Below are 18,066 nucleotides of genomic sequence, written 5' to 3'. Positions count from 1 at the left end.
AACTGTGGCTTTCTGCCACTCACTGGGCACTTATTTAATCCTGAGTTTCCCTGTTTTCATTTGTCAGATGGGGATAATATTAGTACCTGGAGTTACTGTAGGTATTAAATGGGTAATTCATAGAAAGTCTTAGCACATTGCCTGACACGTAGTAAGGACTCAACAAATTGAAGCCACTGTTGTCATTATCTATTAACAGGGTTGTTGTGTAAAGCCAGTTAATTTCATTTTATGGTTCTTAATATAGCAGCTTATTATTTCATAGACTCATAGAATGTTGGAGCTCAGAGGAACTATATCCACTCTCTCTCATTTATTCAGTAATTCTCTTTCATGCCCATTGAGAGGATCTCTTACTAATTTTCCTATGACCAGATACTGTTGGGCACGGGGCGTACAGGAATTGGTAAATTATAGTTCCTACCCTCAGGAGTTATGTGGAAGGAACAAATAGATGATACAGTGTGTTAACATATAATAGGTACAAGGTCCAGAGGTAGCACAAATGATAGACTAACCTATCCTACCAGGATGGAAGGGAAATTAGGGAAGGCATCACTAAGGATATAACACAAACCAAATCTTAAAGAATGATTTATTCGCCAAACAAATATTTGGCAACTCTTTAACTAGACATTTATTAGGTATGGTATTTATCACAGCCATAACCAACCATAGTACCATGCATGCCTGTAGAAGCCAGCATGAAATTCAAGTTTCTGGAAGGATTTACACCAACCCCTATTGAAGTAGCAGCCCCAGAAAGCTGATTTTCGCTCCACATGATCCTATCACTTGACTGGCCCAGTTGGGCACTGACCTAAGGGAGCAGCAACCTAAGATGGGGCTTGGCAAGAAAAGATGAGCTAAGACCCATCGGAATGGAAAGTAAAGGAATTTTTCCAAGTTCACCCAGCAAGTAAGTGGCAGACCCAGTTAGAAACCAATGATGTGTCTCGATCTTCTTCTACCATGTGCCGTAAGGAGGCCCATGGGCGTGAGATCCTCACACACCTAACCCCCAGCCTAGCGGTCTGGGGAGGTCCTGCTCGTGACCTTTCTGTAACCAGCCACTTGTCAGATGACAGGATCTTTCCAGATCTTAGTTGCCTCAGCTCATAAAGCTAGGAGGGATGTGTAATAAAATTCAGACTGTTTTTCTATGGATGCAATAAAAAATTTTTTTAATCAAATGTAAGGTAAGACAGTGGGTGTTGAATTAGGTGTGGTTGTAATCAGTGCTTCTATGTAGTTGTCTCCACATTGAACTTAGTACAAACTTCTTAGAGACAGAAGTATCTGGAAGTGAGGTTATTAACCCTGTATAGAACTTGCTAATAAATAGCCCCTACTTCTGAATCTGTTCTACATCGTCAGTGCTCGAAACGGCAGAACCTGGAGGAGCTATTTTTCCACATGACGCCATACGTAGTCCATGTCATAATGATCTGTAAGTTGCACAGCCCTCCCTGCCCACGCTTAATTTCCTCTTGCTTAATAAGTAAGTAGTTCCTAAGATGAGAAGTCTGCCAATTGCTAGGTGTGTATCTTTCTTCCCCATAATTCTGTTTGCTGAAGTCAATCATGTCAAAGCCAAATGTAAAATCCTTCCAGAAACTTGAATTTCAGGGCTGGCTCCTGCAGGCATGCATGGTACTAAGTTTGCTCTGGATTCTTAGACTCATTCATTCTTTCCTAGCCTGCTACGTGCCAAGAGCTGTGCTGGAGATACACCACAGACATTCTCAGTGTCCAGCTACTCAGATCATTTGGAAGAAATAGACATGTAAGCACACAGCGATGATGCAGAAGTTGCAAACTGGCACACATCTACCTGGAAACATTTTATTTGTCTCAGAGTAGTTTTAACATTTGCCTTAGTAACCAAGATTTTTTGGGGGGTATGTTTTATATGAAAATGCAGATTTCTGGCTTTTCTGGAAGAACTGGCAGCTCTGACACCACCAGGCCCACACTTACAAACTGAGTGGAGCTGATTAGTACCTGCCTTCTGACAGAATGCAGCTCTCGGATTCCTGTCTCTATGACCTTCCTCTAAGCCTCTTGACTCCTTTTTCCCACCTGCCTTCTTTAGGGGTTTGTGTTTGTGAACCTGCAGTAAATACTATGGTTGAAGAATGGCTAGGTGGGAATAATGCACCAAGCCCACAGGAGACATAGATAGGTTCTAGAATGAGGCTCAGTCCTAAAGAATGAGAAGAAAGGAACCACAGGAGACAATCTAAAGAGCACATTCCAGGGCTCAGCAGGTTCAGAGATCTGAGGCAGGAGAACATGGTGAGCGCTGGAAACAGCCGCAGGTTATTCTCTAGAGCTGGAGCAGTACAGGGAATGTCTGGGACAGGGAGAATGAGGCTGGACAGCAGCAGGAGCATGAAGAGTCTTCCAGGATAGGCGTTTAGACTTTATCCTGGGACCAGACGTGATCTCCTTAAAGGGGGTTAAGCAGAGGGATGGTGTGATCAGATCTGGGTTTTGGAAAGATTACTCTGACAGCCGTGTGAAGAACGGACTGAAGGGGACAAGATCTGAGACGAGATCATTAGGGCACCAGTGCCACACTTAAGGAGAGATGCGGGTGGCCTGCACCGGTTTTAACAGTGAGTATGAGAAGAGGACTGAGTCAAGAAACACTTAAGGGAGTGGACTCTAAAGGACCTCATGGCTGGTTTTATATGAAGGGTGAGGAAGAAATCCAAAGTGACACACCGGTTTCTGGCTTTGACTGCTGGGCGCATGGCAGACTGCGCACAAAGACAGAACAATAGATCCCTGTTATGAAAACCATATTGGACTAAAAATCAAGAGGCCTGGCTTTCAGCCTTGGCTTCAGCACTAACTCCGTCTCTCTGGGCTTGTATCTTCACTTGTAAAATGAAGGTGCCACACCAGAGTGATCTTTATGCTCCCTTTAAGGTCTTTGTAATAGAAGGTCATTTTTTCACTTCAGTGAAAAAGTGTGGAACCACATGCAGAAAAATCAAGATTCTCGTATTTCACTGAACCTGAGAATTCAGGGTAAAAGGAATTTAAAAGGTTGAGCCCAACCCGTCATATGATACTTGAATTCCTTTGCAACAAACTTGTCAGGAGCTTGTTCAACCTCTGCTTGAACACATCCAGCATGAGAATTCCTTATCTCCTAGTGCAGCCCATTCAATTCTTACACAGCTTCAAAATCCTTATCCTGACACTCAGCCAAAATGTGGCCCTTAGCATGGCTCCACCTTTGGTGGACAAAGTACTAAATTTTGTTTTAAGACCTAAAATCAAGTCTGGGCTTTGCCCCTTAGATTAGCTGAAAGCCTCAGTTTCCCCACCTGTAAAATGGGGTATAATCTGGAAGGGTTCTTTTTTTTTTTTTTTTTTTTTAAGATTTTTATTGGTGAAGGGGACCAGGACTTTATTGGGGAACAGTGTGTACTTCCAGGACTTTTTTCCAAGTCAAGTTGTTGTTCTTTCAATCTTAGTTGTGGAGGGTGCCATTCAGCTTCAAGTTGTTGTCCTTTCAGTCTTAGTTGTGGAAGGCGCAGCTCAGCTCCAGGTCCAGTTGCCGTTTTCTAGTTGCAGGGGGCGCAGCCCACCATCCCTTGCAGGAGTCGAACCGGGAACGCTGTGGTTGAGGAGGATGCGCTCTAACCAACTGAGCCATACGGGAGCTCAGCGGAAGGCAGCTCAGCTCAAGGTGCCGTGTTCAATCTTAGTTGCAGGGGGCGCTGCCCACCATCTCTTGCGGGACTCGAGGAATCGAACTGGCAACCTTGTGGTTGAGAGCCCATTGGCCCATGTGGGACTCGAACTGGAAGCCTTTGGAGCACGGAGCACGGAGCTCTAACCACCTGAGCCACCAGGCCGGCCCGGGTTTTTTTTTTTTTTTTTTTTAAATAAAAGAAGTACTATATCTGAAAAGGATCCAACATATTCTTTCCTTAGAAGGCTTGCTATAGCGATGGCTTAAGGGCTCAGTCAGCAGCCACGTGTCTTAATGTCATCTTTGCTCCAACCCAGCAATTGTCATTAGATGCTTCAAGCTTCATTTTATCCCCAAGGTGGGCACTTTTCTCAGGGCATCTACTATTGGCACACGAGAGCCCACTGAGGGCATATCTGTAAGATGTACAAAATAGGCAAGCATGCTAGAAAAGGAAGCTCCCTAGAGAAGTCCCTCTACAGTAGCTATGACTGCCTGGGTTCAAATCCCAGCTCTGTCATTTACTAGTTGTGTGACCTAGGCCAAGTCACTCAATTCTCTGAACTTCAATTGCCTTATTTATCAAATGAAGATAACAGTACCTACTTAATAGGATAGTTGGGAGGATTAAATGAGTTAACCCAGGTAAACGGCTTCCAACACTGCCAGACACACACAAGTGCATTAAACTGGAATTCAAACATGCTTGAATTCAAATTCCAGCTCCACCTCTGAGGATGATCTTGCTGTTATTTTTATGAGATTTCCAAGTACCAAATATGATCAAGACTGGCTGCATATTAAGATTCTACCAAGCATTATTGAATTAAACCCATCCAACAACTCTTAAGTTATAATTATTTCTGTTTTACAGATGAGGAAACTGAGGCATAGCAAGCTAAGAAATGAAGGCTCTTTTGCATATACTTCCCCCGAGGAGGGGCAGTTCAGGCCTTTGGCCTCAACTTGGATTTCAATGAATACGGGCTTTACTACTGTGTTTCCCTAAAAATAAGACCTAACCGGAAAATAAGCCCTAGCATGGTTTTTCAGCATGATATCTGCTGAACATAAGCCCTAATGCGTCTTTTGGAGCATTAATGTAAGACCCGGTCTTATTTTCGGGGAAACACAGTACTTGCTGTAGTTTCCCTACCAGTGACATAAGCTCTATGTCTCAGCTGGCTGCTGTGAGGATTACATGACAGGTAAAGAACAGAACACAGGCGCTCACGGTGAACATCTCAGGGCATTTTCCACTCTCACACCCCAGCTGCACCTTTAACTCGCATGCAGCTCCAACTCTGGAGTCATGAGAGGCATAGCGGGAAGTGTTTTTAGGTCTTACACTGGGTCCTTTTCCCATAATCCTGGCTTCTCTTCTAATATGACCCTTCTCTATTATCTTAGGTCTAAGGATCCTAGCAGGCAAGATCAAGAATCTCCCTCAGGGATGAAAATGATTCATTCTCCAGCTATTCATTCAGTCTTTGGCCCAGCTATTGCCTGAGTTAGGGAAGGAGCTTCTCAGCAAGATAACGGACGTCTAAGGCCATTCAGGAACCATTCATTCTATGGTGAAAAAGTACAGCTGTGAAAGCTGTTTTGGAATTGGCCCTGGCAAACAGACTAGTGCTTTCAGAAACAAGATTTGTATGACTCCAATAAACGGCTCTTTGGAGGTGGCCCAAAAACTGGATCTTTGTTTCACACCCAAGGAATGTAAGCATATAGTATAAATGTTGACCTTATAGCCACACAAATTTCTTTAAGGTGTTTTCTCAATTTTATTATGAGGACGGGTGCGGGGAGGGGATAGACTTGGAAGTTTTTGTTTTCTTAATGCAAAATAATTTATCCTGTGTGTGATACCAGATGAGACCGTAAGGGTCGCATGTTCCTCCTTATGCCTAGACACCATTTCCAGGTGAAGTCCTCCAGGCTTCCGGCTCAACTGGGATACCTTCTAGGCCATGGCTATAAAGACCACTTGTGACTCAGCGCCGTGCGGGTTTGGGCATTATGTAAACTTTTACAGACTTGCTGAAGGGGATGGTGCCCTCGATGCCCGTTTCCACTTGGGATATCTCACCACCCTCAATCCAGGGGGATTTTGGAATGCGTGAATTGGAGTTGTAGGCCAGCAGCAGCCTCACTTCCACCTGGCATGGTTCTGGAAAAAAAAAGAAGAAATCTATGACTGGACATGGCTAGGAACTGGGATGAAACGTCAAGTAAAAGCAACATCAAAGACGAAAGCAGTAGGGTTTCAAGAACATTTCTTCATCTGCCCACACCCGTCCCTTCCCCCTACCATACAAAAACACGTTCCCCGCCAGAATCCTGTGAGGCTGAGCCCAAGCCTGCAGGTGCACTGCTTCTTGGCTGTCCACCTCCCCCTCGGGTCTCCGCGGGCTCCTTGCTGCTGAGGATCAGAGAACGAGCTACAAACCCCTCTGCTACAGTGGCCTTCTACCTCATTACAGAGGGCCACAGGTACATACACGCACGTGGCCTACTGTCATGACCAGAAAACCGTGCTCTTCCTGCGCAGCTGAGCTCAGGTCTCAGGGCTGCATGCGCCACCAACTCGACTTGTCTCGGTGGAGAAGACGCCTCTGTTTAGGAAATAGTTGTGACAAATTCTCCCCACTGAACCAGGACCTAAATTCATGTCATTAAACCTTTCATTCTTATATGACATGACATTATGGTACTGAGCTGGTATCTGCAGGTAGCAGGCCCCCGTGAAGGTGCTGACCATGTAGTTGAGGAGACAGAGGCGGTTGCACGGAGCAGAATATAGCCTCTAATCAAGTCTGTAAGAAGTATTGAGGGGCCCAGGAAGGCTTTGGAATAGAACATCTGCTGTGTGCCAAGCACATAACCCCAAGAATTCTTACCCTACATACCATGAAAGACAGACTGTCACAATCCCAGAACAGTTCCAAGGCTCTGAGAGGTTTTAAGTGACCGCCCAAAGCCACACTAGTGACAGAATTTGAGCCCAGTTCATAAACTGAAGACATTAATCTTTCTATTAATAATACGGCTTCAATAAAGAAGAGGGAGAGGATTTCAGAAAAACCTATAGGCAAGTGTGAAGGCCAGGAACAGAAGGAACTTGATGTCCTTAATTTTGTGTGTCTGGAGCAAAAGGTGCAAGTCTTAAAGAGGAGCCCAAGGCTGAGAAGTTCAGATGGCAGGATAAGGGCTGGATGGATCTGAATGAACAAGGGCAGAGGACTTCGCAATGCCTCCCCAGAGCTCTTCCTGATTTCTCCCTACAGATCACAGCAGAGACCGGATTGCCATCTTCCAGGAAGGGAAAGGCTTGCAGGTAGCCAAAGCCAGCTCGCCAACCCCAGAGAGCAGCGTTTCCCAGGGTTCATGAGGTGTGGACACACCCACATAACATGGGGCCTTATACCAGCCTTGAGTGTATCTGTAATGAAACCAGCACTGCTCTCTGGTATCACACTCCAGTACCAGCTCTGCACTATGTTCTCCTCTTTTGCCAGCCCCCAACCAGAACCCAGCCTTGGTTCACAACACTTTCATGAGAAACCCCGGTAAGGTCAGAGGACACAACCCCACCTGGTCGCTATGCCTTTCCTCACTAACATGTAGTAAGAATGGCAATTCAATCAAGTGTCATCAGAGGAAGGGAGAGAGGAGAGAAAAACAAGAGGGACACTGGGAAAAAGAGACAAAAGGTCATCTGACACAAATCATGCCACCTTCTCATCACACTCTGGAAGACTATCTCTCTTATGAGGTATATGTTCTTACTCCCATCTTTTAGATAAGGAAAATGAGACAGAGAGGTAAAATAACTTTTTTAGGATCACACAGCAAGGAAGGCAGAACGTGGAACCCAGTCTATGTGACAAAGCTTCTGGCAAAGCCTGCGAGGGGAGAGGCCATTGCCAGGGAGCTGAAGAGGGACCGGATGGAGGAGCACCCCACCAGCACCAGGCCCCATCTCCTAGATTAGGAGGAAGAAGACGTAGGCATTCAAAATGCGAACATGTTTCACTTTACATCCAGGCTCAGAAGGAACATGGTATAGTGAAAACCCAAGGGATTCGGGAGTTAGGAAATCTGAGTGCCAACCTCAGCGTCACCATAACCAGCGACGTGGGCCTCCATGTGTGCATCTATAAAACGAATTCCCACCAGAAAGTTGGACTAAGGATTAGATGAATTTTAATCACACATTTAAAGTCCTGTATTTAATTTATTATTTGTTGAGCACCTACTACATGTTAGGTACTAAGGACACAGGATATAGAGGTACTGGGGATACAGAGGTAAAAATGAGCAAGCTGCTTGCTCTACAGGCGCCTACATTCTAATTGGATAGAAAGTCAATAAACAAATGAGAAAAAACCTGACACTAGTAAGTGCTATGCAGAGAATTAAAACAGATTCCTAACAGTGACTGGGTACCAAGCTCTCAGAGGAGGTGATCCTGGATGAACTATAATTCTGCAGGCCCAGGACAGCCTGGATTATAGCTCTGGTCCAGGCAATGACTTGCTCTGTGACCAGGGGCAAGTCAGAAGGCCCTTCAGGACCTTTCAAGCTCTTTTGACTCCAGCACGCTGTGATCCCCCCTTCCCCCACCCCCCCACCCCGATCCCTGCGGAGCCTTGGCCCTTCCACCACAATGTTGTTTCACAGCATTTTCCCCACATCTAGGATCCGGTCATCAGAAGAGATTAGAATAAGGAATTCTACCTTTCTGTGGGGCTAGAGGCTTGGCAAATAGTGCAGCAACATTACGGGCAGCAAGGATATGGGCTGAGGTTATGCTAAGGGAGACAGATCCTGGGTAACAGCACTCCTGGCTGCCCCCTCAGCTGTGCCAGGCCCAGGGTCAACAGAACCCTGAAGGCGCTGCCCTGACGGTCAACAGCAGCACTTCTTCTTTGTAAAAACTGTGTAAAGAAATCTGTAACTAACACCAATAACCTAACACCCCTGATAGAGGAAAACCATTAATAATGGTGTTAAACAGTGATTCATGTATTTAAAAATGCGATGAAAGAAAGTTCCAGAAGGCATCTACCTATTTCTAAAATAAACCAAATTTGGTGACATTAAACACCTTCTCCAGTTAACAACCATGCTTCTGAATCATCTTGAATGATTTAGGAAATACCAGCAAGGCCAATTCTCCCCATTTTAGGTTCTGTAGACTGAGTCTCTTTTTCAAGTTTCCAAAGGAGCCTTAGAAGCTTGAAATGTAATGTCCTTTTGCTCTTGTGTTCTCCCATTTTTTCTTACAAATTTATATATATATATATATGCAACTTTCCTATCTTTTCACAAATTATTGAGGCTCTATTCAGTCCCTGTATGGGAAAGTAAAGCATGAATAAATCATTTTACTATGCATTACCCCACCAACCAGCCCATGTAGGAAGGGAGGGCAGTACTGTTGTCATTTTACTGGTTTTGGGGGGAATGAATTGAATTGTTCACATACAAAAAGAGAATGATTTTAAATTTCTGGTAAGAAATACAAGTGTTTAATGACCAGAGCAATCCTCAAGACTCACTAGTAGATTGAGAATTATCATCTTCATTTGAAAGGTGAGGAAACAGATTTAGAAGGGAGACTAGCTTGTCCAAGGTTACAGAGCAGGTCAGTAGCAGAGTTAGGAAAGGAAAATAGTCTCCTGGCATCCAGTTCCATGGCTCTTTCCATGAGACTCCATTCTACTCTAATCTGTGTACCGTATTTTCCCGTGCATAATGCACTCCTGTGTATAATGTGCACCCACATTTTTGGCCCAAACTTTCAGGAAAAAATCTTTCATTTTAATTTTTTAATTCAAATTTTCATTTGTTTACATTTAGGTACTTGTATTTTGTATTATAAAGGAATTCTAGCATTTATTTTTTAACATACTGTGGTACAAGAAATTTTATGTAACAAATAATTGCAAAACACAAGGACAGATGCAAGGTACAAGAAATTTTATCTACTGGTAACAAATTTATGGTATTTACTCATCATAGAAGGCCGAGAACTCTTCATCGTTGCAAGTTCATTGTAAATTCAATAAAACCGATTATCGTATTCCAGGGTATTATTTTGCATATGGATATTGTTATTGATTTCTAGAGTTACACTTTTAACTCATGAGCATAAATGAAAGAATTAATAATATTCATATAGATACAGAATTAGTACTATCGATGTATAATGCGCATCCTTATTTTTCCCTCACAAATTTGGTCCAAAAAGTGAGCATTACACACAGCAAAATATGGTACCTTCTGACAAAATCTTGTCTCGAGCAATCAAAGCAATGCAGCCAATTAGTCTAAATGTACCCAGTTTGAGATTTTAAGCTCCTTAACATATCAATCCTCAGCAGGCCTGATTCAACCATGCAAAAAACCAAACACCTAAGCGTGGGTGTGATCCCCAGAAGCATATTTTCTTGCCCACCCTGGCACTCTGCCTCACCTGTCCAGGCAGTATGGGAGAGATACACCTGAGTGATGAGCCGGTGCCGCCCTGGGCCAGGATTCCTGAAGTCAGCGGGCTTGGGGTGGATCATCTGAGCCTGGCCATCTGGATATAAGACCTAAGAGGTGATGACAGAAATGAAAAAATAAAAGAGGCAGAAGAGCCGCACTCATGAGCTTTGAACACAATCGCTGGTGACATCTCTTATGAACATCAAAACAAGAGGAAAGAAAAGGTGACATTAGCCTTCAGCAAAGGCTGCTCCTTGAGGGGAGGGCAAAACTGCTGACCTCTCTATACCCCCTGCCCCAGCACAAAGCAGTGTTTGGTACACGTTTCCTGAATTCATGGTGAACAAGCAAGAGAAAGAAAGCGTCTCTCCTCAAGTACAGGGATGGGTAAAAATATAAATCCTGGTGTGAAAAGCCTTCCCAGGCACCTTCAGCAGGATGACTCCCTCTCTCCCTGGCTCTGAATCATGTCATGGACCAGCACCATCACCATATACCACGTATTAAGAGTAATTTTGTAACGATCCTCTCTGCTAAATTATAAGCAGCTAGGAAGCTGTTTATCTGTCTCCTTCTACAGAGACAGTGCTCAACGAAGGGTCTGCTCAAATCACTGGCCAGTTCTTCAAATCTCACAAACTGCCACAGAGTTCTTTCCTCAGCGTCCCAGGGGGTCTCCACAGCTATCTGTGGAGAGGGCCTATTGCACTGCACAGTGTACAAAGGAGCTACATGAACAAATGACGCTTCCCCTAGAACCACACAGGACCTGTGCCATGTGAACATCCTGATGAGGGCGAAGTAGGGAACCACACGGGTCTTTCGATTGGAAACTGGGAGGCATGTCTCAGTCCACCTGCCCCATAATCTCATTTCATCTCTCCTCACCCCCCAAGTCTACCCTTCTTTTTTAAAGCTGCTACTCACCAGTCTATCTCCAGGCCCCAAACCTACTACAGCAGAAAGATGCACGTATCCCAGCTTCCTGATCTTTGTTATCTTTAAAGATAATACTTGGGCTTCATTTTTTTTTTTTTTTTCAAAAAGGAGACGCAGAGGAGGGCTAAAACATGAGCATGGAAAAGAATCCCCCAGAGAATCTCCCAGAGTTCTCAGCAAAACTGCCCTTGGCGAAAGGCCTCGACCCTTCTGTGAAATGGTCGCTAGAAGCCTTCTTTCATTCCTCTACTGCTCCCAAGTGCAGCTTAGAAATCTGTGGCCCAAGTAGATCAGGGCAAGAAAATGGCCATATGAATTACAAAGTGAACTTCAGAAAAACTGAAAAAAAAAAAAAAAAAAAAAAATACAATTCCTCTTCTATCATCAGGTATAACATAGTAGGCCTGAATTAGGCTAACTGAAGAGTTACTGAATGGAGTTCCTATAGGGTCTGCTTTAAAGAACGTTATTTTAACAGAGAATGTAATCTTGATGTAATCTCAGTCACATCCACTGCTATATCCCTAGCACCGAAGGCATGATCAGATCAGAAGTGGTGTTCGGGCCTGGTGGCTGGATGGGATAGTGCTTTCCAATCAACAGAGCTGAGTGCCATCTCCCTGACTTTCCCATCTCCCTGACTGTAGAGGAATCCAAATAGTTTGGCCATGAGTGTAGTGGAGCTGCTTCGGAGGGGAATTTTCAGTAGAGTTCAGCAGATGACCCTAAACTAATCTGCCTACAATCTCGTTTATACTTAGTTGATTAGTGAACTTTTTTTCACGGACAATGTGAAACAATGGTTCTCAATCATGACTGCACATTAGAATCACATGTGAGCGAAAAAACAAAACCAAAACAAAACCAAAACCAAACTGGTACCCATGGGCTGTACTCTTAGGATGCTGATGTCACTGGTGTAGACTGAGGCCTGTGCATTAGTACTTTTTAGTGCTTTCTGAATAATTTTAAAGTGTAGGTAGGGCGGAAAACCACTGTCATGGGAGGAGAAAACCACTGAAGCACAACTGTACAGCCAGCTCAGAATTAGTTCTCTGTAGGTCTCATAATTTATAATAATACATGCTGGGAAGCCAGACTACTGTAACCATAGGCAACTATTACCATCTTCATGGCCCGATTCATCCCTGCCTCTTCCAGGAAGCTTTCCCTGTCTGCTCCAGGCTATTTTTCTATCCTCTGATTGTACTTATTGCCAGTGCTTGGATTCCTTCTTTTATTCATATCCCTCTGCCTAGAACATCTCCTTTGGCCCTATTTGCTCTTCCTTACCCTTTCAGACCTCACTACGCACCAGCAGCCTCACAAAGCCTTTTTTCCCTCAGCCTCCACCACACTCTCCAAATTAAGTGCCCCTCCGGAGTATGTTGAAAAATATTTTTTTAAGTGTATTTCAAATTTTGACACTAGTCAAAAATTGGAAATAGCCCTGTAGGTAAAGAAAAGTGATTTTCCCTCCTGAATAGAACTATTTGTCTGTCTCTCAGGGATATGGAGTATCCTGAGGGCAGAAATTGTGACATATTTACCTTTGCAAGACTAGCACATAGCATGTGCATAACAGTAAATATTAGTGCATGGATGGAAGGAAGAATGGATGGATGGATGCATAAGTGGGTAGGGCTTTGTGGGGCTTAACTGCAAACTGCTAAATTGATTAGTGTCTCTACTGCGTCTCTCATATCTCTAATGCATCTGTCTCTATCTTAGAAAAAATACTCCCTCGTGATTGATTTTTCCTACCTGTAAATTTTGTTCACCAAGCTGACCCACTCACAGTCTGAAAATGACTTGCCTGTGGCCCTGCAAAGACCACGTCTTGACCTCACATTATAAGATTGGAAAGAACCCTGTCATTTTGTGAACCCTTACTGGGTACCAGGGGCCTTACATACATCATCTCATTTCAATGTCAACTATTCCTGTTTATTAACTGCAGAGTCTGAGGTTCAGCAGTAGAGCTGGGATTGAAACCCAGACTCCTTTCCAAAGAGACTCAGTCATCTCTTCTTCCTCCCCAGTTTGTGTCCAGCAGGTAGATTAAAGGGGTGCTAAAGTGAAACGTTTCAACACCAGCTCAGCACCCCAGCTCTGGAGACCAGTCCCCGACAGACCTGGACCTTCACAGTGCTCTGAGGGTCCTGCACGTGGTCCAGGGTTGCATCGACATCCAGGGCCACCACCAGCCCCGATGTGAACCGCAAAGGGTTGTCTGACTCGCCCGCCGGCTCAATGATGGTGGCTGAGGCCTTGTGGATCTGCAAGCAAAGAGAAAATATGATGATTCTAAACCCGCAGGTCATCCCTGGGCAACAAAACACGATCCTTGCCTTGCTGTCTCCTTATCTAATGGGTGGGCATGTGGGAGCCAATCCGAGGACAGGAGCTAGCCCAGCTCCTCCCACGGTGAAAGATTACCAAGGTGAGTAGTTTTAACTGTCTGGACAGACTTGACCTGCCTGGATATGACGCAGACCCTTACCTGCTCTGGAAGGGGGAGGTGCAGGAAGGTACTCTGCCGCAGCATGGTCTGCAGAATTTTGACCACTTCTGCAGGTTTGGAAGTCATGAGTCGGGGCATAAGGTCAAGAAGTTTGTCCACAAAGCTGTCCTGCAGGTGGGGCAAATCAGTGATGAAACACCTGGAGGAACAAACAGAAGCAAATGACTGTGCGTTCATTCACCACAGGCTGAGCCCCAAACATCTGCTAAGCTCCAAGGTAGGAAAAGCGATGATGAACTGGAGGAGCTTATGGTTCCTGACTGAGATGGCCAGGTACCAAGCTAATTACGTCTTAGTGACATGCTCATCATAAAAGCCTTGTTTACTGAAAACGCATTATACACATGGTATACTCTTAAATGTTTTCCATTATCTTATTTAATCCTCCCAGAACTTCTGTGTAGTGTTAGAATTATTTTTTCATATATAGATTCATTAATTAATGTAACAAATATGTCTTTAGGACTTACCAAGTGCCAAGTACAATCCTAGGCATTGGGGACATAACTGTGAGCAAAAGTGAAGAAAATGCCTATTCTAATGGAGCTTATATTCAAGTGATAGGAACACTGAGACTCGGAGAGAATGATGTCACATTGAGACTAAAAGTTAAGTAACTTTTTCCCAGCTCTGACTGATTCCACTGTACTTCTACCTTGTGGAAGAGGATAGTCAAAAAATATTTCTCTTTAGAGGTGACATCAGTGAAGGGACTGAGAGGCTGAATTAAGAAAGAATGTGAAACTCTAAACAGATGAGAAACTTTAGTAATTCAAAGCTGTCACCTTTCCAAAAATCTCTTCAACCCAACTATGTAAAACCAGACTACTTTAAAAAAATCTAAAACCAAAAGTAAGGCATGACCTTAGTTCAGATTTGAAGCCAGCCTCTTTAGAGAGCCAAGGCAGACTGTACCATTTGCTAGAGAGCAGCACCTATTGGTGAAGAGTGGTACTGCAACCCAGCCCTATAGGAAGCTATCATCACCCAAAGGAAAAAAAGAGTAAGTGTAGAGTCAGATAAACCTCAGGTTTGGTGAAGTTCATGGGGGTTGGGACAAGGGATGGCAGAATGAAATATCAGACTTAATCGACTACTTTAAAATTCTACAAATGCCTTCCTCCCAGTATTCTATTGCCAGCACACCACAGGTCTCGTCACTACCTGGACTCCCACCACTTCACCAAGCCTTCCACTCATCTACTGCATCTGTTTTAACTGATTTGCTTTCTACAGAACTCTGAGAAAACATATCTAGTCTATAAAATTAGTTACCCACAGAATTATGGAACCATTTTTTTGTATATTACAGAGAAATGCAAGTTTAAGAACAGTAGTTTAAGTAAGAAGAGACAAGTTGTGACTTTTCAACAAAAGATATTCTGAGTACTCCCACACAATACTTGTCTTTTTATGGCCCAGCTGAGTGCTGAGTGCAAATGATTTCTGATGTTTTTATTATTCTATTGTTATATGTTTAGGTTTGAAGTTAAGCTTAGAGAAGTTTATACACCACTGAAGAAAATACACAATTTAGGGCACATTGCCACAAATAATAGCATGGCTGCATGGGTTAACCCAAGAATCCTTGCTTGTGATTGCTCTTGTCACTCTTTAAGTGCTATTCTCTACATAACTAAGACTGAACAAGCTAAAACAGTAATGAAATACTTACCTTTGAAAAAAGTCCACTTCCTGTAAAAATCTTTCACACATCCCAAATAAGGGGTCAACTCTGCAGAAAAGAAAAAAAAAAAAAAAAGAATTTGCTTGTGAAATCCGCAAACTGAGGAGGACCTTAGCCTACATGAAAGAGAATGAGCATATTACACCATAAATATTACCTCTAAAGGAAATAGGGGACTGCTAATGGACTGAGGGGAAGTATTTTCCAGGATCCCAAGAACCAATTAAAACACTGCAGTGCCCACTAGGTTCACTGAACATTCACAATCAAAGATTATCACAGGCCACACTTGGCACCAAATTCACTAAGGATATCCGACGGGAGCACAGCTTGCAGGCAGTGCAGTGTCACACTCCTCTCTGCGGGAGTCCGGAGAGCAGTCCATTCAGCAGTTCACATAGCTGTCTGTCTGGGAGATGTGACTCTGCTGCTGACAGTTTGGGTGCAAAGAGATGACATCTCCATCAGGCAAGTGTGGACACCATCCTGGCTCAGAAGCCTCACTCTCCATAGGTGCTAAGAGCTCTTGAAACAACTCCACAGGCATGCCTCCCCTGGTCCCCACAAGGGATATGCCAGTTACAAGAACCACTGCACTCAATGAAGCCCACAGCTATGGAGCCTGCATCAAGTAATCATCGTTCATTTACAGTTCCTTCTAGTCTACATGTCATTTTCTAAGATCATTTTTACAACAGCAGTGTTACCTAGTAATATAGTTGACAATGTCAGGTTTCCAGGGAACACACCTAGAAAGTTAACCAAAGATAAAGTTCTCGTGCAGAAGGGGAATAGGTTTTGTTACTACTTTGCCCACAGATACAGACTATATTCTTTCCTATTTCGACTTCTTCAGCCTCCTAGTACTCAGAGTATTTCATTTCAGTAAAAACTAACTACATACGTAAATAATCCAGGAAACATGCTAGGCTGACGTAATTTACTAATCACACAATGGATTTTTCCTTTTTATCTTTGTGCATTCTCTTATTTCTTATAATTTCTGCACAAAACTTCCCACTTATTTTCATTAATATATTATTCAGTGGAGGAGTAAAGTTCCAGTGAAGAAAAACAAATACTCTTTGCCTTATATAAAAGCATGTAACAGAATGGTATCAAGGTTCTCAATTACCTTGCTTAGTCTTTCTACTAAAATGTAAGCTCCATGAGAGTAGGGACCTTGTTTTGTTCATCATATAGGTCCTATTCAACAAATATTTGTTGAATCAAAGAATAAATGAGAAATGGCAAATGGAAACTTACTCTACAAGCACCATTCAGTTAAATTAGTTTCCTAAACAGGGAGCACTTGAAACTTTCTTAACTCTGATAAATGACCAGACTGGAACAGAAATTTGATAGCAAGGGTAACCCACCAAAGACCTGCAGCGGCAAGAGGGTTGGACAGGAGAATTCCAGCTAAGCAGGGGCTGAAAGGAAAGCAATCTGGCCAAGCAGTGCCATTTTGGGGCCTGCTCATATAGAACCAGGTTGGAGAGCTTCCAGGGAGTAAAATACAAGACAATCTGAGCACTCTCCCCAAACCTCAAAACACAACAGGAAGCCTCAACTATATGCTACATAAAGTAGGCATCTACCACTAAGAAGCCCCACTGTTTCCTTGGTGTGGGGAAGGAAAGCAGTGGAAAAATGAGGCCCACCAGGAAAAATCAAGCATTGACCTACAACTGCTGGGGAAGGCAATACCAATCACCAATGAAAACTGGTCTAGACTTTCACTTATAAGTATGCAAAGACAACGGGAAACTGCCAGATGTCATAAGGATAATCACGAGCGCTAAAGCAGATCAAGCAAACCTCAAAGAGATAAAGTCAAGGCAAGAAAGCACTGAAAAGTTTTATTAAAAAATTCAAATAAGCAACCACCATGAGATTAAGAGGAGATTTGAAAGGCTACTGCATTGACAAAGCAAGAGAAAATGCTACCAAAAAGGTACAGAGAAGAACACACACTTGGCAATAACACAGTACAGCAGTCCCCCTTATGCATAGCTCCACTTTCTGTGGTTTCAGTTACCTGCTGTCGACTATGGTCCAAAAATATTAAATGAAAAATTCTAACTATAAACAATTCTAAAATTAAGTTTCAAATTGCACCCCATTCTGAGTAGCATGATGAAATCTCATGCTGTCCACCCGGGACATGAACCATCCCGTTGTCCAGCATGTCCCCGTGGTATATTCTACCCACCCATATGTCACTTAGTGGCCCTCTCAGTTATCAGATCGACTGGTGAAGTATCACAGTACTTATGTTCAAGTAATACTTATTTTACTTAATAGTGGCCCCAAAGCACAAGAGTAGTGATGCTGGCAATTCAGATATGCCAAAGAGAAGCCATAAAGTTTTTCTTTTAAGTGAAAAGGCATGTATGTAGAGAAGAAAACATAGTATATATAAGGTTCGATACTATCTGCAGGTTCAGGCATCCACTGGGGGTCCTGGAACGTATTCCCCACAGATAAGAGGGGACGACTGTAGTAATGAAATCAACAAAAAATACTAGAGTGAAAAATGATGAAAACTGAAATGGTAAATTAAAATAGCATATTGAGGTATTTACTCAGAAGATAGAGTAGAAAAACGAAACAAAAAAACTGAAATTATGAGAGAAAAGATAAGATACAGGTAAAATAGATCCAGAAGATACAATATCCAGTATAAGAGACTGGATTGGATGG

The 18,066-nt window shown here is 43.3% G+C and overlaps 1 protein-coding gene and 1 long non-coding RNA gene across 2 annotated transcripts in view; one reads left to right on the top strand and one right to left on the bottom strand.

Annotated features, from left to right (window-relative positions):
• The first annotated feature begins 1,623 nt into the window (after positions 1-1,623).
• LOC148755824 (uncharacterized) lies at positions 1,624-7,938 on the top strand. Its single transcript, XR_016018738.1, has 2 exons — positions 1,624-1,786; positions 5,123-7,938. It is a non-coding gene; the product is annotated as an uncharacterized LOC148755824 (long non-coding RNA).
• Positions 5,476-18,066, bottom strand: part of INTS4 (integrator complex subunit 4) — a 93,150-nt gene continuing 80,559 nt past the window's right edge. Inside the window, exons 19-23 of the mRNA XM_019726396.3 lie at positions 15,349-15,408; positions 13,653-13,812; positions 13,285-13,428; positions 10,197-10,317; positions 5,476-5,885 (exon numbers count right to left, since the gene is read on the bottom strand). Of these exons, the coding sequence (XP_019581955.3) occupies positions 5,710-5,885; positions 10,197-10,317; positions 13,285-13,428; positions 13,653-13,812; positions 15,349-15,408 (661 nt within the window). The 3' untranslated portion in view covers positions 5,476-5,709. The remainder of the gene's footprint in view (positions 5,886-10,196; positions 10,318-13,284; positions 13,429-13,652; positions 13,813-15,348; positions 15,409-18,066) is intronic.

Source organism: Rhinolophus sinicus, chromosome 14 (genome assembly GCF_057876585.1).
Source record: "Rhinolophus sinicus isolate RSI-liver-muscle chromosome 14, RSI-T2T, whole genome shotgun sequence".
NCBI lineage: Eukaryota > Metazoa > Chordata > Mammalia > Chiroptera > Rhinolophidae > Rhinolophus > Rhinolophus sinicus.
The sequence above is the reverse complement of the archived record's forward strand: the minus strand, read 5'-3'. Positions and strand labels throughout refer to the sequence as shown.